This window comes from Thunnus albacares, chromosome 13 (assembly GCF_914725855.1).
Source record: "Thunnus albacares chromosome 13, fThuAlb1.1, whole genome shotgun sequence".
NCBI classification, from domain to species: domain Eukaryota; kingdom Metazoa; phylum Chordata; class Actinopteri; order Scombriformes; family Scombridae; genus Thunnus; species Thunnus albacares.
In genome coordinates this window covers 27286706-27312757 of record NC_058118.1, presented here as the reverse complement: position 1 = coordinate 27312757, position 26052 = coordinate 27286706, and the positions used below count along the sequence as shown (strand labels likewise).

The window sequence follows — 26052 nt, the reverse complement described above, 5'->3', positions numbered from 1 at the left end:
AATATCCTCTTGCTGATTTTGTATCATTGCTCGTGGAACTGTGGTGGAGGATAACTCACTTGAACACAGCCTTGCCTATCAGACAGGTAACTCAAAAGAAAGAAAGAACAATAACGCTGCCTTTAAGGGCTGTTTGAATGTTTGAATGCAGAGATTGAAGGAAAGGTGGCCAAAAGCGATGAGAGGAAGAAAAGAATGATGAGGTGTGCAGGAAGTAATCGATAAATAGGTGAACATAATACAGGCAGATGCGAATACTGTGGGTAAGAAGAAACAGTAGAGCAGCTACACTACAAAGAAGGCATCTGATTCAAAACCTCAGAAAGATAAATGTACACTAATAGATATTCTACAAAAGAACTCAGAGAAATGAGTGTTATTGAATCCTATTTCACTATCTTAGACTAACTAATAGGGGTGTGTCTGAATACAAATACATTATTCGGCAAAGCACAAATAGTGGGTTTTATATGAATATTTGTTTCATACAAATATTTAAAAAATGATTTGTTGGGGGTGTTCCCCAGAGATAAAGCTGAGCTACTGACACAGGCAAAGTGCTTCCCCTTCTCCTTTCCACAAAGTTAGGTTGTAAAGAATAGGCGATAAATGAAAAATGCAAAGCAATAATTGCCTTTGAAGTTCCTCTCTATGCGTTACATGGTGTGCTGTCTCTGTGTTATGGGTGTTTAACATGTGGGGACCTCCATCATAAGGTATTTTATTCATGAACACTTATTGTAACACTTTAATTTTCTAAAATTAAAACTGTCATAAAAACAAAAACAGGATTTTTAAGCCTCTTTCCGCTTTTATTCGAATACAAATACAGATACAAATAATTTTGCTGCCTCAACAAATACAGACACATATACATATACTGGGATCTCTGCACATCCCTACTAACTAATATTGTAAATATTAGACACACTGATCCACTCCATACCAGCTGGTGGCGGTAATGCGCTAATTCGTCGTTTGCAAGCCACAAGGAAGAAGAAGTTGAGCTACGCAAGTCCTCTGCTGTTGTTTTGGTTTGTTCTTAGCCGACTAGCGAGCCAGTGAGCCCGCAGCCATGTCAGCGTGGCGGAGGCTGCATGTGTCGGTGCGGACGGTCCTCACCTCCAGACGGGTCACACGGCGGCTCACCTGGCCGCGTCACAGCCTGAGCACATGCACTCCTCTCCGGCAGGACTTCTTCAAAGGTTGGGGGGGCGACAACAAACAAGTATAAGTGCGGTTAACGCTAAAAAGAGGTCAACATTACCTTGAGAAATCCACTAATTATTATGTGTTTGTGCTTGGATAGATTCATCTAAGTTGAAGGTGACCTCTGGAGAGATTTAATGAATATTTTAGAAGCGTCTCTTCAATTCGGCTCGTATCTAAATCTCCATTCAACTCTTCATTTATGTGTTTCCACTGATCCTTACTGTCTACTAACGACACAGTTTGAAGCCATCCCACATAAAGAGGGAGGATTTATTCAATTAAAAATGCTGATATGTGAGTTATTATATATGCCGAATTGTAGAGTGATAAAGCTAAAGACTCAAAAACTATATTGAGTTACACGTTTCCAGTTAATATCTACAACAAGACAACGAAGAAGTGTTAAAGAGCCCCTCCAGACATGTTTTATGATGTATATAAAAGACTCTACTTTGAGCAGTAATGTGTCTCTGATATGGTTTTTCCACAAAATAGTTCAATTATCTTGTTTAAATCCTCTTAGGCTCACAGTCTAAACGCTTCGCATCTCCCAGATTTCGTTGTTAAAACTGGGCGGAAACAATTAAAAAGTCCCTTCATATTGGGGTGATGACACGCAGTTCACCATGGTGGAGAATATGGGGGGAGAGCATCGTTTTCGGTAAGGTGTGCCCTTGTCCTTGTAGGTTTGTTAGCGGCTGTTTTTGCCGCCTTTCAAGCAACTACAATACAAATCTCCAGACTTCGGCAGTTAGAAATCTATAACTGTCTGATATCGTGGTATTCTCCCTCATTAAGAACTCCAGGAACTATAAATATGTAAATATACGTTGAATATCGGACCAGGATTGGTTTCCAAATCTAGTTGTGATGTCACAAATCATGCTCGTAGGCCCGCCCCTTAAAATCGGATGTTCAATGAGCGCAGAGAATAATTTTCAGCAAAATGAAAGTAAAAACAGTTTTCCAGTGTCAAACTCTGCACATGCATCATTCTTTAAATACAACTGTAGGAACAAGAAACACATTTTTGAGTGAAGAGGGGCTTTAACTTTCTGCTTTTGTGCCGCAGACCTGGAGGCCCAGCTGGCCGCCATGAGGAAGAAGGCGGCGGACGCTCTGCCGGGGAGCAGCTGGAGTCCCCTGGAGATCAACCCGAACCTTCCTCCGGAGAGGGCTGACATCGTGATCGTCGGAGGCGGTGTGGTGGGCTGGTCCATCGCCTACTGGCTGAAGCAGAAGGAGAGGGTGCGAGGAGCGTTGGAAGTTATCGTGGTGGAGAAGGACCCAACGGTGAGGGGCACAGTGAAAATATTGAAATCAGTACTAAATGTTTCCAAAATGCAATGTTCTTAGCCCAATTTATCTGCATGCCACATTAAAGGATCATTATATTAGTCATATCAAGTGGATATCTGCCACATTTACAGTCTTTTTAGCATCAAATTCCCTCTTTATGACTTGAGATCACATACAGTAGGCCTCTGCTTTTATGTATTTCCTCACTAACTGCTTCCCCCTCTGCATGTGATTCTCCTCAGTACTCTCAGGCCTCCACGGTGCTGTCTGCTGGGGGGATCCGGCAGCAGTTTTCCCTGCCGGAGAACATCCACCTCTCCCTGGCGTCCGCAGACTTCATGAGGAACATCAATGTAGGTCACGCTGAAAGTCACCGTGTTGTCGCCTCTCGTATGAAGCCTCTCTCGGCTCACTGCGCAAGTTCTGGTAATGAAAGATGAGCTTTTAAATCATTAAAGTGACTCATGGTGCTCAGAGCTTGTGTTATGTTAATATGGGAGCAGGAGCAGCTCGTGTGCCAGCTGAAGGTTGACCAAGTGTGAAAAATGACCTCGAGTGAAATAACTTAGGTCAGCCGTAGTTTAAGATTCAATATTTAGTTTGTTATTTTCTTGTGTATTAGCATACACAAAAAAAACCCAAAATGCTGTTCCTCTCAGCCCACAGCAGTGCAACAACAACAACAGAAAGGATAAAAAAAAAAAAGTGATAAAAACAAAAAAAGAACGAGCAGTTAGCAGCACAGTGCATTAAAGTGCATTTAGAGAGCAAAGTACAGGTCTCAGTTGGATGTAGACAGCTCTCGCATGTCAACGAGTGACCAGCACTGATTGGGGGGTTATATAATCCAGTTTGCTGTCCAGAGAACATTAGGCAGCATGATTGTTGGAACTGCTGGTTTGTGTGAGTTAACAGTTAGCCTAGCTTGCACTTCTCCGTGCTCACCCATGCTTCCACGTCCTGTCGCACCGCTTTCGGTGTTTCCTCTCTGACGCAGCTCCAGGCAAGGTCGTGGTCTCCTGTGGGCCCACTGGGTGCAGCAGACCAAGCGCGCTCAGCTGATTTTTAGCTCCCAGCCAGAATTTCTCGCAGTAAAAGTATTTGTTATGAGTGTCCCAAAACAAACTGACAATCATAGACATATTTCCTTTGCACTCCACATGATGACACAGATGTAGATGTAGACATGGACAAACACACTGCGTAGTTGGAACTAGGAGAGGCAGCTGCAAACGTCGATCGCGCCGCCATCACATCACATTTCTCCTCTCATCTTCACAAAATAACCCTTCTGTTAGCTTCCTCAGTGCAATTTGTCCTTTGGAAGGTTGGTAACTTTTTATTTTATTTATTTATTTGTTTGTTTATTTAACAAGGACAGTGCACATTAATAAACATTGCTGTAAATGCGCAGAATTAGCCAAGAGGTTGTTTTTCATCTGCAGTCCCTGGACAGATGTTACAGAGTCACCCTAAAAACAGAATATGAAAATGAGATTGAAAATTTTAGTTACTGAGGTCATTTATAAGCATGCAAGAACATATAATAATATCAATAAAAAACATCATTCCGGACATCCTGAAAACATGCAACACAGAGACTCATGATTCAAGATATGCAAGACAATAAATACATGAAGATATGAATGTTAATAGAAAAGTGGATTGAATAAGAGCACATTGAGCTGCATTGTTAGACTCTAACTAGAACATGCAAAGCAGAAGCACAGATACAAAAAGTACGCACAGTATGTAAAATACATAAATCAGCCTGACATAATAAAAGCAAAACCACAATAAGACATGCACGCAGGTACATGAAGGCAGACTGGCAGTAGCAAGATGGCAAGATAGCAAGATAGCGACAGGTGACAGTAGACAGCAGGGGAAGTTCAGCACAGACAGACTAAGTCTTAGCTCCGACAGAGCTAACCATTTCTTTAAATGAGCTCTAAATGAACTCTACGTGTCCAGCAACAGCAGTAGTTAGCAGTTGACAGCTAGCTAGTTGTTTTGATTTAACAAATATATCCAAAGATGATATTTCCTCTCCTGTTAATGCTGTTACCTCTTCTTTAGAGTCTTTTCTGAAGATTATTTGAAGGCTGTTTTGCAAAATGTTTCTTTGAGAGGTATTGAGGAGCCCATCTCTGGTGCAGCTTCTCTCTCTCATAGAACATAATAAACATAATAGTTGGAGACTGAACTACAAGAAAATGAAAAAAAGTCTCAGATAAATTCTCAAGGGTCAAGTTTAATTTTAATGTAGGCGTCAGGCTTTGATAAGGAAGAAGAATGTGTGGAATAAAAAAGTTGATATCTCTGTCTCTGCTGCACTTTTTTTTTTTAAATAAAAAAATAGTCCATCGGGGGTCTGATGATGTAATAGGAGTGTAAGGATAAATTGGCAGAGTACTCCTTTAAAGGAATAGTTTGACAATTTGTTAAATCTACTTGGGTCCTAGTTGCTTTCTGGCAGAGCATCAGTTGAGAAGATCAATACCTTTCTCATATCTGTCCGTTAGATATAAGGCTACAGCTGGCAGCTGGTTAACTTAGCTTAGCATGAAGTGTGAAAACAGGTTTGAATGTTGTGTTTACAAACAGCAACCGACAAATCCTGCATAGTATGCCTTTAAGACCATATAGTCATTTCCCCTGCCTAAAACACTGTCAATAAAATACGTTTCTGCTCTTGCAGATTTCCGACCTCCAACTTGAATGAAACGCACCACATTTCTTGCAGGGTCTGTGCTGGTTGCCTAGCAACTGCTCTTAGCCAAGAAATAATTAGGCTAGTCAATTAAGCTAAGCTAAGAGGCTGCTAGCTGTAACTGTAACAGACACATATGAGAGTGATATCAATCTTCTCAACTAATTCATCACCAGAAAGCAAATTATTTTCCAAAATGTTTAACCTTCAGTTACCCTATAGTTCCTTCTCTAGCGTTGTCTTGTGGACAAATGTTATTTATAGTCCCAAGTCTCTCAGACCACGTACTGTGTTTTTCTCTTTGCTTAAAGCAGCATAATGTAGCCCCGTTGTATATGTATTGCAACGTTTTCCAGTTTGTTCATATATAAATGATTAAATGTTTAAGTTAAAGAGTACGAAGTGACTCACAGTGTCTCACCACTGTGTCCTCTCAGGAACACCTCGGTGTGGTGAACGAAGACCCGGTGGACCTGCAGTTCAACCAATCAGGATACCTCTTCCTGGCTAGTGAGGAGGTGGCTCACATCATGGAGGAGAACTACAGCACCCAGAGGTGTCAGCCTTCTTTAATTCAGTTGAACTGTGTGATATCAAGAAGCTATAAATCAGTTCCCTCTGGGGAGAAACGCAAACTGAGAACGTTTACATTCAGAAATTTAAGCACAGTATTTTGTCTTGCAGCTCTGAAGCTTCAGGGATGAAGTTATTTATTGATCAATAATCTAATCACGTGGTTGTAGGTATGCTGGAGCCAAAGTTTCACTTCTCTCTCCTACACAACTGAAGGAGAAATTTCCCTGGATAAACACAGATGGTGTGGCGCTCGCTTCATATGGTGAGCACAAATAATACACAAGTTTTTGTAACTCTTTGAACCGTAAGATCTTATAGAATATGTGGGTTTATAGACCCTTTTTTTTTAACAGCATTAATTTTCATTTTGACTCGTCCTGGCCTGCAGGGTTGGAGAACGAGGGCTGGTTTGACCCCTGGACTCTGCTGAATGCCTTTAGAAGGAAGGCCATCTCTATGGGAGTCGTTCAGTGCTGCGGAGAAGTTACAGGTTTGTCGCAGCCTCCAAACACAAAAACATCCAAACGTACAGTAGCAGTCAAAAGTTTGTTTGGACACACTGTCTCATTCAAGAGATTGGGAAGGTGTGTCCAAACATTTGACTGCTGCTGTACTTTGTTACTTTGTTTGTCTGCTTATTTTTCATGATCTAAGGCAACAGAAATATTTTAAAAGTGAAGAATTGGTGTCATTTGGCAGCTCTGAAATTTAAATATTATATTATTAATGTCTGTCTCTTGTGCAGGTTTTAAACATACAACGAATGTGATCAACACCGTTGATGGTGAACAAATTGATCTCCGGAGAATAAAATCTGTCAGAGTAAGTGGGATGCACTCAGCATTATGTAGCCGTGAGCGTTTGCCGTCATGTTTGACATAATTTGAAACACGAATTTGGTTAAAGTTTCTTTTTGCAATATCGAACATTATAATCGACGGCTGCAACTAGCGATTATTTGATGAATGTTAGAAAATAGTGAAAAAAGGGCACTCACAATTTGTCAGAGTGTCTTCAGTTTGCTTGTTTTGTCAAGCTAATGTCAAGATATTAAATTCACCGTCATATATGACAAAGAAGAACAGAAAATCATCACATTTGAGAAGCTGGAACCACAAAATGTTTTTGCAATTTTGCTTCAAAAATGACTGAAACAATTAATCAATTTTCCAAAAAGTTTGTCGATCAACTAATCGATTTATCTTGCAGCTCTACTATAATCCATCATCATTGCACACTTTTTAAAATGTTTTATTTAACATTTAGTATGATCACCAGCATCATCACGACAGTTTTCTTCATTTTTCTTCTTCTTAGATTAGATTAGATAGAATTTACTCTTCCGTTAATCAAAACTTTAAGTTAGATGGTCTTGCAACCAACAATTATTTTACATATTGATTAATCTTTGGATTATTATTATTGTTACATTATTAAGTAATCGATTACCTTGTAAAATGTCCATAAACAGTAACAGATGCCTATTACAAGTTCTCAGAGCTGACAGCGAAGTCTTCATGTAGCTTTTCTGTCTAACCAACAGTTAAAAATTCAAAGATATAAAACAGAAAAAAAGCAGCAAATCTTCAAATTTGAGACACTGAAATAAATGAATGTTCCGTCTTATTTGTATTTATTGTAAATCTGTTTTTATTAGAGGTCTTTGTATAAGCTTTTACCTTCCGAACTCTCCTGCAGAAGCATTTGTTTGCTTTGAATTCATGTATAGTTGAGTTTATTGTATCTAAAACAACTCCTGATGGACATGAACTCTCTTTCCCCTTGAAAAACATAACATCTCTTTGTACTCAGTTCAGTGTATTTGTCAAAGACATTTTCCGTATATTTTAAATGCTACCAAAGATTGGGAACACACACTGCTTCACTAACACACCACCACAGTAACAGCACAGTGTTTTGCATGATGAGAAAATGTCTCATGTGGAGCAGGTGCAGATGCCGAACAGCCTGGAGTACCAGCCGGTTGAATGTGCCATTGTGGTCAATGCAGCAGGAGCCTTTTCTGGTAAACTGGCAGAGATGCTGGGAATTGGCTTCGGTCCTAAAGACACCTTCGCTGGAATTCCACTGCCCGTTGAGCCTCGGAAAAGGTACTTTATTGACTAAAGGGGCATATTTTCCCTTTCTAAAAACAATGTTAGTGCTGTCAAGATGTCTAATTTCCTTTTGAAAGAGCTGGCAGTGTTTGCATGCAGTAAAGTCTTTTGACAGTTTTATTTAAACGCCAGTGAATTGGATAAGTGAGTGGCTTTATAGTGCTGACTCTCAACTTTAATTTGAGGGTGTTTACATCCGCGTCTGATTAACTGTGTGAAAATTGTAGCTCTTTGAAACTTAATCACAGAGGGTAAAAATGGGTTATAGGTCATTCACTGCTCAGTCAGTATGGATGTGAACACTCTTAAACACCCTTAAATCAGCATTTTAACCACAGAGCCACTTTTTAATTTGAAATTCAGTCATCTAGAAAAGCCAAAACAAACATCAGCATCCAACACTTAGAGACACTATATCGAGATGATCATACTTTTCACATACAGTTCTTGATATACATGAGATTTACTTTACTTACTACTTTATTTATCAGGAACATAAAAACATTAATGAACATTAACATGATTAAAATGTATCAGATTTAGCCAAAAGGCACATCTGAGTCCCCGAGCAGGTTGATGTTATACACAAAACAAACAAGACATACAAAAAGCTACATAAAAGCACATGTAAAGCCAAATTATGTTGCACTCTGTACTCTATCTATTATACTATAGAGCAGTGCCCTTGGTGATACTTCTACAGTTGCCAGGTAGTACTTGTACAGTAGCTCAAAGTGATTGAGAGTGCATTAAAACTAGCTAATAAATAGATGTAGTCAGATAAATGTAATGGATAAATGGTTGACACGTCCAGCCTCTGCTTCAAATCAAATGAACCCATTTGGAAAATGATGGCACGTGGAGTCGATGAAGGGGTACCAGAGTTCATCTGACATCTCTGTGGGGGTAAATCAGACAGAAAAGGTCAGGAACCATGGCTTCTAAAGTATTCACTATAGCAGGAGTCAGCAATTAATTCAACCCTGGGCCAGATTTTTTCAGCATTGCTTTTTAGAGGCCAGACGTTCTACAGGCAAAGTGAAAACACAGTTATTTTCTATGATTTTGTTTGTATAAAACAGCTTTAGGGTTGTATCTGAGGGCAGATGCCATAATTGCCATTAGTAATCCACACACAATAAACAGTGGTCTGCTTCATTTATTTTTGAAGCTGAAATACTGTTATTGACACAAATCTGCTCTGGTCAGATAAGACCAGTATATAGATGAACCTGTATAAGATGATGAGATGTTACAAGCTCATGTTTATTGGGATTAAGGTGAGCCTTTTGTTTGTATTGTTATCTACTGTGGATTTATGACGAGTCATGTAAAAGATTTGATTCAATCTATAAAAGGAAAAACTTAAGCTTTCGTTAGGGGACGTTTGCCTACCACTGCTCTGTTGTATCCTCTATATCAGTGCTTCCCAAACTTTTTTAGACCACGGCACTCCTTCATGGGAATTCTTTTGTCATGGATCCCCCTCCTGACTGCTGAGCATCTGAAAAACTCAAAAGCCTCAAAGTTGGCTGCTTTGACAAGTCAAAATGTAAATAAAATATAATTAATGTAAATGTCAGGTGTTGAAATTATATTATATGCGCAATAAATGTAGAATGGTATGAAGAATTTTGTAGCACCCTGGGCCCAACCTCAAGGAACCCCTGCTCTATAGTATACTGTATATTTAATGACAGGAAAGTACAGTTTATACATTATCGGATATACTGGACGTAAGAATTTGAAGATATGACTTACTGTTGAGGTCTGTCAACATCCCTGTAGCACTCATCTCTCCCTAAATCTTGTTCAGGTATGTGTACGTAGTCCACTGTCCTGATGGTCCAGGTCTCGACACTCCCTTCCTGATCGATTACTCTGGAGTTTACTTCAGAAGAGAGGGCTTAGGAGGGAACTACATCGCCGGGACATCACCAGAGGAGGTTTGTCGTGGGTCTAAGCTGTTTGCCTGACTATTATGAATAAGAACAAACAGTGTAAAAATCGATCTAAGTGTTTTATCTGTTTGTCTGTCCTCAGATGGAGGAGCCAGATATCAGTAACCTAGAGGTGGACCACCAGTTTTTTGAGGACAAGATTTGGCCCAGCTTGGCCCATCGTGTTCCTGCTTTTGAGAATCTTAAGGTAGGTGTTGAAACGCTTCTAATTGACTAGCACATGAGGTTTTTATCGTTTCTTTGTCTGCTAATCATTCCACAAATATGGCAGTCCATTTTATTTTGAGCATTTCATTATTTTAATGGATTTTTTTAAAGCCAGTACAAGTATTTATTTTTTAAAGAGGACATGTGATGCATAATTTCCAGGTCTATATTTATATTCTGCGGCTCTACTGGAATATCTTTGTATGCTTTTGCAGCTTCTGTCTGAAACAGGCTGTTTTAGCTCCTTTTCTCGCATTTTTACATACGTTCACTTCAAGTTTTGGAACTTTGCCCGTGTTTAACCCAAACATCCGACATCATAACAGTATAAAAATGACAGGAAATCACATGTTGTTATTATGTCTTATGTCTCCTTTAAGCCTCAGCCTTTGCAGATCAAACTTATCTCTCGTCCCTCTCCTCAGGTGACCAGCGCGTGGGCAGGTTTCTACGACTACAACACCTTCGACCAGAACGGCATCATCGGGATACACCCTCTGATCAATAACATGTACTTTGCCACTGGCTTCAGCGGCCACGGCCTGCAGCACTCGCCCGCGGTAGGTCGTGCTGTGGCAGAACTGATCCTGGATGGAAACTTTACAACGCTGGACTTGAGCGGTCTTGGCTTCAGACGCATTCTGGCCCAGGAGCCCATGTTGGAGAGGAACATCGTTTAGATGAACTGGAACGTGGACTCGTACCATCAACACCTCTGCCAAAGCAAAGGCTCATTCAAGTTTTCTACAACTTGGGTCTCAGTTTAGTGGTTTTGGCCATCATTCCCGTCATAATAATAACATTTTACTCATCATAGATCTGGGAATGCAGCCTCATGACTACAGTAGAGTCCAAAAAGGCATGAAACAGGAGTAGACAGTTCACTTCCTGTTACCTACAGACTTTAAAACATTGTTTGTTTACCCTAACCAACCTTACCAAAGTTTTTATTTTTGCAACTGTGATAACAGTGTCAAAAAAATGATTGCATGTGTGTTGTTTTAGAGGGCAATTACAAGCGACGTCTTACTGAAGGGAAAATGTAGGGGTGGAGGGGAACTGAACTGTTGACATTTCCTGTGATACAGTATAAACTGTAATAATTCCCAAGATCTTGACTTCTGTTTTTCAGATTTCCATTGAACCTGTGTGTGTGATGCCATTGTGCAATACATTTGCAGTTTTTAAATTTTTCTCAGGAACCACTTTGTTTCCACATGAGTATGAGTATGTACGTGATGTATACTGTATTACAGTATAATACAGTGCAATACAACAGCTTTGCAATGCAATGTTCAGTTTTTGTTACGACTAAGATATTAGTTGAATTTTAGAGCCTGAAAAATAACCGAACATAAACGTTACATATGTTTTGTATCACTTTACATTGTAATGTGTTCTTTCTGGTACATTTTATTGTTAACTATCTTATCATTGTATAGTTATGCAGTCGATTTGTGATTTACTGTTGAATCAATTTAGTTTGAATCTGTGTTTCATAGTAATCAATGCAATCAAATTTTATTAATAATCAAGATTTGTAGAAAAATTGGCTTCAGTTGTGTTTATTAAAGCATTTTTCCTTCTTTTCTACAGGTGTTACAGCTCTTACAGATCAGATTCAGTTTATTGTAACTGCACAGTAACAAAAACATTGCAGCTGTCCGTCTGTAGAAGCAAAGAAAGGCTGCAATAAAAGTTAAATATTCCAATGCTGCAAAAATTCAGTAGAATTTAAAGCTCAACACTACGTATACAGTAGTGATTTAATTTCACAATTAGGTATTTAGTTGCTGATGAGATTCAAATCTTTACAGACTTTATTTGCTTCCATACCCAGCTACTGCAAATACTACATTATCTAGTGTTACAGGTCTTTTGGGGGTTAGGTGTTGTGTGGGGATTTATCCACCAGATGGAGCCAAATCTGTACATCAAGTAACCAGTGTGGAACATCTTCCCACTTGACACACTGAAGACAAACTATAAGCAAAATGTAATTTGGAAGTGAAAGTGTTTTTTTCTGTAAATTCACTAACAGACTGTAATTATCAGACACTCTGGTCTCATTTGCAAAGATAATGTCACAGACCAGATAAGGGACAACAGAGCATTTTTTGAGACACACAGTTTCATGATCTACTGTTAACAGCTCATTAGCCTTTTCTTAAACCTTTATTTATTGAGGGAAGTTTCACTTACAGGAAGCCTCTCTTTTGCAGGAACGCCCTGATTACATTCACCCTTGGAAGCTGCCCAGTCCAACCACAGTCTGATCTGCAGACCACTGAGCAGCTCCACTGGAGTGGTTGGAGTTAAGGGCCTTGCTCAAGGGCGGGGGTGGTAATGAGGCAGTATAATTCTGCCAGACCGGGGATTGAACAGATGAACTTCTGATCACAAGCTTGCTTCTCTAACCCTTAGGTCACTACTGCCTGATATCAGATTGACCAATACCAAAACAGAAGCTAACAGTGCATTTGTTGGGGACTATTTTCAGCTGCCGATTTGTTGCTCTAGTGAGTGTTTTAGGCAGCGGGACGGGGTTCAGTGACAGTTCCCATGTTTTCCATAATGTGGGAACATGTCAGCCAGTGAAATAGTTAGACACACTGATGTGTAAAAATGGTTTTTGGCGAACAATGAGGTTCTGTGGCACAGACGAATAACAATGAGGCATAGGCTAAACAGCTGTTACTTGTTTGTAGGATCAGTTCATGGTTGGTTTTGGTCTTTTCATGTAATTTGTTGATTTTAGAAAAAGTATAGAATATCACCAGACTTATCCTTTTAACATTAATAAAATTAGCATTATGAAATTGGGGTATCCCGTAACTGTACGTCAGCTGAGAGCCTGTATTTTTAAAGACATTATAAAGAAGATACCAAGAATTGATTTGTTTATTCTAAATTCAAAGGCAAAACTAGCCTCACAAATTGGAATATGAAAATATCACACAGAAATGAAAGCAGCTTATAGGTCTTGAGCATGTAATAACTGAAAGAAAATTGGAAAAATAAGATAATCTTGCTTAACATGGAAAAAAGCGCTTAATTTAAGATCCTGACACCTTTAAATATTAATGCCCTTTAAAGTGCAGGACATACGCTGCATTAATGAGGTACATGCATATGAAAGTGTGGTGTCTGTTGACCTTAGTTGTGAGGTTATGTGCCCCACTTATCCAGTATTAGTTCTGACAACTCCTCACATATTTATGTGTCTGTGTATTTAGCATAGCAAGCATTTTACTGCTCTCAGGATATCATAAATATCTAATTTCTTAGTCATGCCGAAATTTAAGCAGGGTCTTGTTTTTTAGAGTCATGCCTTTCCATAAAGCATTTATTATCATTTATTATTTGACCTGAAAGAAGTACAAATGTTTAAGATCAGTCAGTCACAGAGGAGAATAAAGCACATATATGTGTATATACAGTATATAAATATATATGTGTGTGTGTGTGTGTGTGTACGTCCAGAAGGTTTTAAACTCAGTGAAGACTTGGGAGGACGAATAGGTCTATTTTTCTGAAATATCAATGGTGGAAGAAGTAATCCATTACAAATAGAAGTCCTGCATTCAATCGATATAATCTTCCACTTTTTGTTTTTTACTTATAAGTTTTTATTTATAAGCATATTGAACTTTCAAAATATTTAATATACTGTATACATAATGCAGGAAGACCCCCGCTCCAACCAGCTAAGTCCTTTTAAAGTGCTGGAAAAATCAATGAGTCCAAACTTGATCATACATGATTCAACAATGAACAGGCAGGCAAAAAACAAACTAAACCCCATTCCAATCATTGGCAGTATGCAATGCACCTGTGTACAACCTGGTGGTAGGAGCTCCACCTCTTGGGAACTGAAGTTTTTAAGTGCAGCATACAAATAGAAGCCATACTTATAGAACACACACGGAAAAAGGGGGTGGAACACAGTGAACATAGAAAAAAACATATACAATCAGGTAATACATATACAAATTTCACCACATAGTATATGGGGCTTTAGAGAGATCTAGCTAGAGCCATCATAGATCAGAGATACCCAAATCTATAAGAAAAAACATCTCGAAAACAAAACAAAAATAGAACAAAGAGCTATGGAGGGGTATCAGGCGAAGGCCATTATGAACCATAGACCCCAAAGTCTACACTACAGCATAACACTCATATCAAAATCCTCGTTGAGGTTCATAGGCTTAAGTGTATCTAAAGTGTCAATCCAATAGAGCTCCCTTTGGCATATCTTTCTTTCCATATCTCCCTCCTCTTAGCAATTCAAAGTGTTCAGTGCCCTGGAATCGCAGAGAGGGTGTAAGAATTCATTGAAATGACAAGCAACAGGATAATTCACATCATTGCGTCTGATGGAGCTCTTATGCTCACTAATCTTTTGTTTCAGCATGAGTGTAGTTTTACCTATTATATACTGTATACATACACTGATCAGCCATAACCGTAAAACCACCTGCCTAATATTGTGTAGGTCCCCTTTGTGCCATCAAAACAGCTCTGACCCGTCGATGCATGGACTCCAAAAGACCTCTAAAGGTGTCCTCTGGTATCTGGCACCACTCTGTGTTCTGACACCTGTCTATCATAACCAGCATTAACATTTTCAGCAATTTGTGCTACAGTAGCTCTTCTGAGGGATTTGGACCAGATGAGCTAACCTTTGCTTCCCACGTGCATCAATGAGCCTTGAGGGCCCCATGACCCTGTTGCAGGTTCACCGGTTGTCCTTCCTTTGACCACTTTTAGGAAGGTACTGACAACTGCATACTGGGAAGACCCCACAAGACCTGTCGTTTTGGAGATGCTCTGACTCAGTCATCTAGCCATCACAATTTGGCCCTTGTCAAAGTCACTCTGGTCCTCATTCTTGCCAATTGTTCCTGCCTCCAACACATCAACTTCAAGAACTTACTGTTCACTAGCCACCTAATATATCTACCCCTTGAGGTGCCATTTTAACAAGATAATCAATGTTATTCACTTCACCTGTCAGTGGTTTGACTGTTTGGGCTGATCAGTGTATATATTTATATACGTACATATACTGCATAGTTTTTATGTCCTTGTCTATTGATTGTTGCTGTTTGTTGGCATCAGTGTATTCCTGTGACCTGTGTGTTAATATCAGCCTGCAAACCAAATATCTTTCGGGATAGTAATAAACATCAAGATGAAGTTTTAAAAAAAAAAAAAAAGTACTAGTTCTGCAGAAAAATGGCCCCTGTGAGTGACTTTAGATGATATGTTATATATGACATTATTAAATTGTCATTACTGACGCAATACTGTATAAGTAGTATTTTACTGTTGTAGTTGGTTGAGGATGAGCTCATTTTAACTTTACTGTATATACAGTTAGGTTATTTAGTCCAGTGGTTCTCAACCTAGGGGTCGGGCCCCAACCAGTTTGTGAAATATTGGATAACTTTTCCTCTTTGAGTCATTTAAATGAATGACTTTAAGTGGAACTGCTAAAAAATCACAAACATCTGAAACATATCAAGCAGCCCTTACTGCTTTTTTGTAAGCTCTCACAGGTCAAAAACATTGGGAACCATGGGTTTAGTCTTTAACAATGTGTTGTATTTTATAAGTTATCCTTTTTTTGTTTCAATTTAAAAACCTCAATCTGACAAATAATCAGTAACTACACTACACTATGCGTCAGATAATGTAATGGAGTAAAAAGTGCATAAATTGGAAATACTACTACAAGTACCTCATAGTTATACTTACTGTAAGTACAGTACTTCATTAAATGTACTTAGTTACTTCCCAACACTGAATAATATAATACTGTTATTGTTCAATCCATTGTAAAATGCAAAAAACCATTTTGCATTTTACATATATCAGTTGGCCATGCTTGATTGATACCAACTTGTGGTTTTCTCTTGAAGAGGGGTTTTTGAGACACTCTCTCTTCCTCTCTTCCTCAGATCAGACATAGTGAAACAAGCCACCCCACATCCTCTACATCTTAACTTCCTGCAGCGCAATGAAAAACATCAGCAAAAACCAAGAGTGGTGAAGCAAGCAGAATACAGTCATTGGCAAAAACAAAACAAAACAAAACACAGTTTCACTTGAAGAAAAAGCCCCTCAACTAAAGTTAAATGAGGGAATTTAACAAAATATTCAAATCATACACTGAAATTAAGACTTGAGATGACACAGTAATGATACTGCAGAGTGTAGGTAGTAGTCACTGAAGTGGATTAGAAACATCTGCAGACACCAACAGCTTCACAGCTTTGACCACAACCACAAAGTGATACTATCAGGGGATTAAAAACTGAAATGAACATTACTCATAAACTGCAAACAGTAAATCGCCCCCCTGAAACGTTGAACTAGGAACATCAAAGTTTAGATTATAGGTTATCTAGATTTAAGTTTTACGTCCATAATACATCAAATGCATGAATAATAAGTGTGAAATAAGTATATCCAACAACAGGCACACAGGCATCCCTACATGCGGGGCTGAAAGTTACTTATTACAACATGGGAATGGGAACATTATTTTAATTGAGGAGCCGTTGTGGTTGCTTGTACATTTTGAGTACATTGGTATTTCTGCTTTTACAGATCAAGACAAAAGATCAACAGGAAAAGTTGTTTTGTGCCATTAAATAGCTAAAGTTATAAGTGGAAAGTGGAAAACCTCCTACCAGATCAAAGTGCATGATTAGCTATTAGCGTCTAGCAATTTCAAAGGATTTTAATAAAATGGTGGATAGTTTTACACAGAAACTGTTTGCAAACATGAAATAGTCCATTTTGTGTGAAGTTTTGTCTGTATAAACTGCAGACACACTAATATGTAACGTAACACGTGGCATATGTCTAGTGTCTGGTATTTTGATGATAAAAAGCCTGATTTTCATACATCTGCTGACATTACTGAAATAATATCCAGAGTTTTAATGCTAAAATAACTTTTTTCATTCTAACATTACTTGTGTGAGGGGGATGAGCTCTTAACCTGTGGAAGAAAACAACAGAAATTTCATAGAAGCTAACGTTACTTATTTAATGCTAACGTTACTTTTTTATGCTGACAATAATTGTGTGAGGGGGGCCTCTGTGCTCTTTTAAATTTCATATGAACTAATCACTGGTGGACTTAGGGGGAGGGTGGGGGGCAACCGGTCCCCCTGGTGCCCCCAAAGACAAAAAAATAGAGTGAAAGTGCCCTCTAAGGTGCCCCCACAGTAGAGCAAACATGATAAAATGTCCTCTAAGGTGGCTGCACAAAGAGGAAAACATACCAAAGTTCTGTAATGGCTGTCTTAGTTATGGGTAAATCAGGATGAAAGGCCCTATAGAGGACCTCTCTCTATGTGACAATCTGAAATGAAGTGCCCTTATTGGTACCCTTGGTCCATTGATACCCCCACAAGCGAGAAAACATGTTATGTCCTTTAAATGAAGAGGATGTAATGTACTGCCCTATGAGTTGCTGTTGTAATGAGGTGAAGTGGAGGTTTTGTATGGGTGCCCTTCTAGTAAGAAAACAATAAAAAAGGAAAAAGTGCCATTTAGGGTGCCCCTAAGTCTAACATACTGAAGTGCAGAATTGGGTGCCCTTTCAAAGAAAAAACAAAAAAAACAACTCAATAAGTGCCCTCTAGGGTGCCCCCACATGTGAGAAAACATGATGCCATGATGAGTGTCCTTTTAATGAACAAAAAACTGTGTCCTAAAGGTGCCCTATAGGGTGTGTGGGAGAAAAACATTGTGAAGTGAAGAGTATATTCTGAATCACCCTATAAATTGACATACCCTCTCAGACAGCCTGAGTCCGCCACTGATCCTAATTTTACTTTTTTTTTTAAAAGTGCAGTTTGTAGAATTTAGTGGCATCTTAGCGGAATGGACTTGGCAGAAATGGAAAATAATATTCATAAGTATGTTGTCATTAGTGTAATCACCTGAAAATAAGAATCATTGTGTTTTCGTAACCTTAGAATGAGCCTCTTATATTTACATAGAGAGCGGATCCTCTCCCATTGAGCCCCCCATGTTGCACCACCATGTTGCACCACCATGTTTCTACAGTAACTCAGAAAGGAAAAACCAAACACCAATTTACTTTTTAATGCTAACATCACTTTTTTATGCTAACCATACCTGTGTAAGAGAACTGCTCTTGACATGTGGAGACAAACAGCAGAAATTTCATATAACCTAATTTTACTTTTTTAATGCTAATGTTACTTTTTTATGCTAACGATAACTGTGTGAAGGCGCTTCTGTGCTCTTAACATGTGGAGACAAACTGTAGAAATTTTAGATATGCAAACATTACTTTTTATGCTCTTGTGGAGGCAACCAACAGGAACTTCATATATGCTAACATTACTTTTTTATGCTAACCATACTGCATAACTGCTCTTGACATGTGGAGACCGAGCAGGTAATTCCTGGTCTGAAAGGTGAAGCCGATGCGGGAGTGCCCTAAAACTGCTTTCTTTCTAATGGCCAGCAGGGGTGACTCCACTGGCTGCAAAAAGAAGTCTGATTGTATGGAAGTCTATGAGCAAATTTTTGTTTTAATGGTTTTAAGACTGTTTTTCGCTGGCGAAAATTAGCATTAGCATTAGCATTACCACAGTTAAACAGTTAAACAGACTGTAAATGCATCATGCTAACCAAGCTAGCAGCTAGTGCTAGGGTCAGCTTCACCCTCTCGTCCAAATATGGTCACTTCTGGCTCCAAAAATCAAAGATGGCAATGGTTAAATCCAAGATGGTGACAGTCAAATTGTAAACCCGAGGCTTCAAAACGGCAGTCTACAAACCAATGGATGATGGTCAGTCACAGTGGCTACGTCCATGTTTTTTTAGTCTATGGTGGAGACAAACACCAGAAATTTTAGATATGCTAACGTTACTTTTTATGCTAAAGTTACTTTTTTATGCTAAGAAATATTTTGTGTGGATTTCTGTACTTTTCGTGGAGGTAAGCAGCAGAAACTGCATATATGCTAATTTTCCTTTTTTTAATGCTAATGTTACTTTTTTACACTAACGATAATTGTATGAGGGCGCTTCTGTGCTCCTAACATGTGGAGACAAACAGCAGAAATCTTAGATATGCTACATTTACTTTTTTATGTTATTGTGGAGACAACTAACAGAAACTTCATATGTGCTAAGGTTACTTTTCATGCTGATGTTATTTTTTTAATACTACCATTACTTGTGTGATGGGGGTTTAGGCTTCTGTGATTTTAAACCATGCTGACACACAGTTTATTGACTTTTTACCTCTTTGAATGTCCTCATGTTGTAAATTTTCGTGATTCTCATATGTGGCGTGGCTGCTGTAACACTGCAATTTCCCACTGGCATGAATAAGGTACTCTATCTTTAGACATTCACAGACATTCACTTAAAGGGATAAACGAATAAATACAAAGTTAATCATGGATTATTTATTATACTGTGATTGAAAAGGTATTATGTCCAACATAATTCAACCTCAGACAAGTTTGATATGAAATAGTTTTGTCTTCCTCATGAATCTGCAATATGTTATGTGCTGGTACACCTGCACACCTAACTTAACACTATTGACTAATGGAAGAAAAATGTTATAGTAGCCTGTACGATTCTTGCCGGGTCTCTGCAGTTGAATCAATACCACAGGAACACTGTCTGCATCACGAATCATGCTCCCTTCCCATCATTTACATGCAGCTAATGGCATCAGTATCCATCTCTGGGGTACATCTTATCAATTCACGACCTCCCTCATATTATAAGAGATCATGGAAATATGCTCCATAGATATGAAAATTGTCCCTCTACAGCCAGCAGAATATGGCCAAGATACTTTGTCCCAGCAGCTCTTCATTTTGATGCAAATGTGAGGCAGCCTTGCAGGTTCGAAGCGGGGGAGGGGGACCAGGGGAAATGCAATTGAGGGATTTCTTTGTGAGGCCCGACGCAAATCCCAAATGTTCTCAGGGTTGAAAACAAAAACAGCATGGGTGCTGCACTGGTCATGTTGGCCCCTTCAATAGATGCACCTTCTGCCACACAAAAGCACTGAGGGCTTTCTCGCCAAACTGTGCTTCCAAAATATTCCGCCCTTAGAGATCCGCTCCTCATACTGTTCAGAGTTGACACAGCTGAGAACATGAATCCAGTGCTCATGAAGTCCACTGGTTGTATAGTAGACTTTCTGGTGCAATAGTGATGAAGGGAGTCGACCTGTCAGTCAGAGACGCCCACTGGTAGCCCTCTGGCTGGTTCCTCTGACTGTATGAAGCCAGTGTACATGGTGGCATGTGGCTGGGATTAGTAAATTTCACTGTGGATTAAAATCTTTCCAACGCCTCCATGGCCACTCACTAAAAGAAAGGAGTCTGAAGTTCCAGCAAAGATCCAGTGAGCACTCTGGGCCCATGGTCTCACTTAGCAGGTATGTTGAAACTTTTCCTTGTTGCTTTCTACAGTGAACTGATGATGTAAGGATTTACTAATCAGACTTTGTGTGTTTTGGTGTTTAAATATGCCAAATGTTTTTACTTTATTTCTCTTAACAGCGCAGACGAGTCTGATATCTAATACAAACAGCATGGTTTTATCTTAAGCTGCTTAAAAGAAAGCAACTTAAACATTTTTATGTCTTTGAGATTATAAATTTAAATATGTTACTGTCTCTAGCTGTCTCTCTCTGAGTATACAATAGTGGCTTTGCCAATTATGTAAGAGAAATACAAAGAACTAGAGGAATCAGATGGTAAAAGTACTCTAAACTCTAATTAGGGCTTAAAAACAACACTGGGAAAAAACAGTTTGTCCAACACTTTGCATCTTATGTTAAAATGATCTATAAGGGCGTATAAATAATTAAATATATGTGTGTGTTTGGATTTGCGAGTTAATAATTACAACACTTTTGTGTGATCTATACCTAAACACTTGTTAACAAAGATATGAAGTAGGTTCTTATTAAGATTATTGTTAATGTGTGTGAACCTTTATTCCAAAAACAAGTGTAAATCTTTTTCTTTTTTTTTTCTCAAAACAAACAAGTTTCTTGGGTGTCAATCTTGAGTCTAATCAGATTCTGTTATGTAATGCTCACAGTGGAACACATGGTGTATACTGCACAGTACAAACAAGTATAACTACCCTCAAATAAATACACATAAACATCAAATAACAAACATTGTTTGTGCCTATATTGGACCTAGGTCTGTACTAAAGTACTAAAGTAAGTCTGTACTTCTAATGATGAATAAGGAAAATTAGATATAATAATTACAATACAATAATATCAATAATAAAAATATGTTTATGTGAAAACTCTGACTGACATGTACAACATATTCTTATTATTTGAGATATAAAAACACCTCGGCACTGTTGGTTTAACAAACATTACGGTAATGGTAAATAGACCATTTGTTGGACACTAATCCACAAGTTTCTCCTTATTCAAACCTTGGGTGTTGTATGCTGTGCAGATTTTAATGCCCTTTGAGGTAAACTTGTTATTTGGGTGATAATGATGACATTGACTCGAATTGACCATTATGAGGTGAAGTCCTGCTTTGAAATATATGGATGAAGCTTCGTGATAATCTTGTGTTTGCTTCTTGTAGCTCCAGGATGTTCCAGCTGTTCCAGGGTCACATCCAGCCAGCTGGGCATCGAAGCCGCAAAACCCGTCTGGTCACCAAAGACGGGCGCTGCAACATTGAGTTCGGCAATATAGAGTCCAGTAACCAGTTCGCATACCTGGTGGACTTCTGGACCACCTTTGTGGAGATCCGCTGGCGCTTTGTTCTCCTGTTGTTTGTGGCTTCGTTCACCGGCAGCTGGTTCATTTTCAGCCTGCTGTGGTACTGGATCGCAAAGAGCAACGGGGATCTGACCAGACAGAACCGCACAGATGAACATGTCCAGTGTATAGACAATGTTAACGGCCTAACAACGGCGTTCCTCTACTCCTTGGAGACCCAAACCACTATCGGGTACGGTGGCAGGGCGTTGACTGGGCACTGTGCTGGCACTGTAGCTCTAATTATCATCCAGTCTCTCATTGGCACCTTCATCAACTGCTTCATGTGTGGGGTCATCTTGGCCAAGATCTCGTTACCCAAAAGAAGGGCAAAGACTGTCACCTTCAGCAACACGGCGGTCATCTGCTTAAAGAAAGGCAGTCTGTGTCTCCTCATCAGAGTGGCCAACCTTCGAAAGACTTTACTAATTGGCAGCCAGATCTATGGCAAGCTGCTTAGGACCACAACCACACCAGATGGAGACACCATCATTCTGGACCAGGTGCACATTGACTTCATAGTCGACGCTGGCAAGGATAACTTGTTTTTTGTTTGCCCTCTGACCCTCTACCATGTGATTAACAGATCAAGCCCATTCTACGACCTGTCAGCCAACACTCTTCTGCTACAGGACTTTGAGTTGGTGGTCTTTTTGGACGGGACAGCCGAGTCCACCAGCTCCTGCTGTCAGGTCCGAACCTCCTACATCCCACAGGAGATTCAGTGGGGGTACAGTTTCCTGCCCATCATCTCCCGCACCAACACGGGAAAGTACCGTGTGGATTTCTCAAACTTTTCAAGGAGCGTCCGGGTCACCACACCCCACTGCGCACACTGCTTCGAGACAGATGTGGACGAGAGAAACCATAACAACCACAATCACAATAACCAGCAAAAGCTGGGGATCGATAACTTGGGGTTTCAGGTGATTGACATTCATGATGTAATGGACATCACTAGAATGTGAGCAAGTAGGATGAGAAGTTTTGCTCTGACTAACAATAATCAGGATGTGGTAAATTAAGTGTGAAAAGCTTCGTCATTCCAACTTCCTCTAAGCAAGGTTTCACTGTTAGTCAGACTGTTTGTGAGGAGGAGTGAATTATTGAAGAAATATTTGGCCAGACTACCTTCTCCAGCAAGCTCTCAAGTGAACATGTGAATTATAATCGACTCGTTTGCCTTAAACAGGCAAAACATTCAAAGTTCTTAAACTGTCTGGAGGAAAATTCAGACGTGAACGGGAGTTAAGCTCTTGCCCAGCGGCTCATTACAATCAAAGCACATTTGGGACTTGTGACTTTGTCTAGGTAATGGGTGGAAGAAGGAGGAAGAAGGAGGAAGAGGGATTGAGGTTTTGATGTATAGAAAATGAAAGGGGTAAAATACTGGATGGCACAGTGGGTGCTTTTTGAGAAGATTAAGGTCTGAGCCTGTTGTAATGAAAAACTGTGTGCTATAAGGGCTGGAGTGGAAAAAAAAGTAGGACAGGCCTTTTGAGTTTTCTCATTATTTCAACTAAAACAGTAACTGTATGCTGTTTTTTTGTATGCCTTGATAATTAGGAAACTGTGACCATAGCTGTTAAATGTGATGATTTTAACTGTGACCAGTCTACATTTTGTAGATCATACTGTGTTCACTGTAACTCAGGGAAAATAACATCCTTAGTTGAAATAAACCTTTTTTTCCACAATAAATTGACTCATTGTTCAGTTTTTTATATCTTTTGCCGTTCTCCACATTGAATATATTATCAAAATGTGTTAGAAGTACATCAGAATAATGATCATATCAACCATCAAGAGTGGTTAAATGTATTACATTTACTCAAGTGCTGTTCTAAAATAAGTTTAGTGAAGCATAAACTAAAGCAGCATAAACTAGAAATATTCAAGTAAAGTACAAGTACCTCAAAATTGAACTCAACATTTATGGTTACTGTAGGCAGCGAACAAGCATAAAAACTTGCAAAGAGCTGACATTTCCACCAAACTTCAGCCTGAAAGTCTCATTTAGACTTTGAGTATTCTGTATAAGAAGGTATATGACAAAATAAAAGCTGACTGCAAGTTGTTAAAACTTTTTAGATGTGTTGTGTTGTTTAAAATGTGAATGGCATACAACCAGTACTGCAACTGTGTAAGATTTATAGTCAAGGAGGTGCCTTGATTACAATATACTGTATTTTGTTCCTGACATTGATGTAAATTGAACTAAAATACAAGCATAGAAGAAAACACTCAAAGTATGCATTTTGATTTTTAAACCAACCAACAGTGACAGAAGCTTGACAAGATGTATTTACTGAAATGTGTTTTCACCTTTGCACAAGTGGTGATAATATTTACAATTGTCAATATCCAATCAGTCAAATGTGAAAGTGAAGAAATATGTATTTAAAAAAAGTTTCAATGAATGAAATAATTGTTAGAAACACAGAACAATACACTAAAAGTTCCAGAGGACAACGTAAGCTATGTCCAAACAGCTAAAAAATATAAATGATGGAGTAATTCAGTGTCTCAGTACTTATTATATTTGATATCTGGAGCGTTTGGGTTCAAATATTATTTCCACTATTACAAAATACAATTATCCTGTCATCCCAATTACTTTGTATAAGACTTGTACGACTTGTACCATGTAAAAAAAAAAAAAAAAGATCCCTGGTTGGAATCTGGCCAGACTTTTCTCACATGCTCCCTCCTTTTATCAAACATTCCTGTCTCGCTCCACTACTACATGAAAGCAGTATTCAAGCCAAGTCAAGACAATTTGATATATAAAGCCCATTATCACAAATCACAAATTTGCCTTAATGGGCTTTACAACCTGTACAGAATAAAACATCCCCCATCCTTAAGATTCTCGAATGGAAGAAACGTCAGGAAAAGCAAAAAGGGGAAGGATCTGTCTTCCAGGACAGACAGACATGCAGTAGATGTGTACAGAATAGACAAAAATAGCGATATAGAAAAACAGGGGGACAAAATTATAGATAGATTATAAACATGTATGAAGAATATGATCAGGATGACGTCAAGCAACTTCCAGGTGGCGCCAAACAGATGCAGAACCAGAGAGTGACATGACCTCCTATCAGCATGGTAAACAGCTGTATTTATATAGCACTTTTATCCAAAGCACTTTACAATGTTTCTGCAGCTCATTCACCCCTTCACACACACACACACACACACACACACACTCACACATACACACTGATGGCAGCAAGCTACCATGCAAGGTGTTGGCACAACCATCAGGAGCAATTTGGGGTTCAGTGTCTTGCCTAAGGACACTTCGACATGTGGACAGGAGGAGTCTGGGATCAAACCACCTCCTGACCTGGAAAGAAGACAGACTACACATAAAGACAAGAAACAAAACTCAGGCACACCATTCACACAGCAGACAGCACAGAGAGAAAGAAGAAAACCATTCACATAAGCGAAAGAAACAGACAAGGACATCGTCCACATGGGAGAGAGAGAAAAGAGGTGAGGCTGAAAGTCCTGGAGGATGAAGATCCGGATCCAAAACATCTGGAATTGCCACTAACAGCCGGGGAAGCAGAGCAGTCCACGCCTGAGAGAAAAGAGAGGACAAGGAGGAGAGACAAGGGAGAGAGAGAGAGAGAGTGGCAAACAGCTTGGACACTCATGTACTTATGGGTCAGAGAGACGTCATGGTTATCAGAAAGTTTACAGTAACCTCATCAGCAGGACAGACATGTTTTTTTTATGATCAACATTTCATTTGGTTTTTGAGCAGGCACAACAGCTTTAAACAATAGGCAATGGTAGAAACAGAGAGCTTAAGGCTACATTAACATAATAGAGTACAAGCAAATAATGACCTAAAAAAGAAAAGGGGGAATTATAATGGCAGCACAGTAGCTCAGGGCCATAGCAATGTGGAGCATATTCAGTGTGCTAGAGAATACAAATAAGATACAAATAAAAGGGCTGTTATTTCATTGTGAGAGGTTTCAAGGGCTTTTAATGTGACTGAAGTATCTGTTCTATTTCAGACTACATCTATCAACCTAATAATACATCCTGAAGCTGCTACAATTCAGGACAGATGTGGTTTTGAAGTAATCAAATAATGAACAACTAATTGAGAGCTAA

At 39.1% G+C, this 26052-nt stretch overlaps 2 protein-coding genes across 2 annotated transcripts; both read left to right on the top strand.

The window, feature by feature from the left end:
• The first annotated feature begins 992 nt into the window (after positions 1-992).
• Positions 993-11639, top strand: foxred1 (FAD-dependent oxidoreductase domain containing 1). The gene is made up of 11 exons (XM_044371543.1): positions 993-1205; positions 2285-2505; positions 2754-2864; positions 5662-5780; positions 5968-6062; positions 6189-6290; positions 6546-6622; positions 7751-7911; positions 9734-9863; positions 9961-10065; positions 10511-11639. Exons 1-11 carry the CDS (start codon positions 1076-1078, stop codon positions 10763-10765), a joined length of 1506 nt encoding a protein of 501 aa, XP_044227478.1. The 5' UTR covers positions 993-1075; the 3' UTR covers positions 10766-11639.
• A 7208-nt stretch (positions 11640-18847) lies between these two features.
• On the top strand, positions 18848-23664 carry LOC122996240 (ATP-sensitive inward rectifier potassium channel 1-like). Its single transcript, XM_044371887.1, has 2 exons — positions 18848-20547; positions 21737-23664. The coding sequence occupies exons 1-2, from the start codon at positions 20531-20533 to the stop codon at positions 22881-22883; spliced, it is 1164 nt and encodes a 387-aa protein (XP_044227822.1). The 5' UTR covers positions 18848-20530; the 3' UTR covers positions 22884-23664.
• The last annotated feature ends 2388 nt before the right edge of the window (positions 23665-26052 follow it).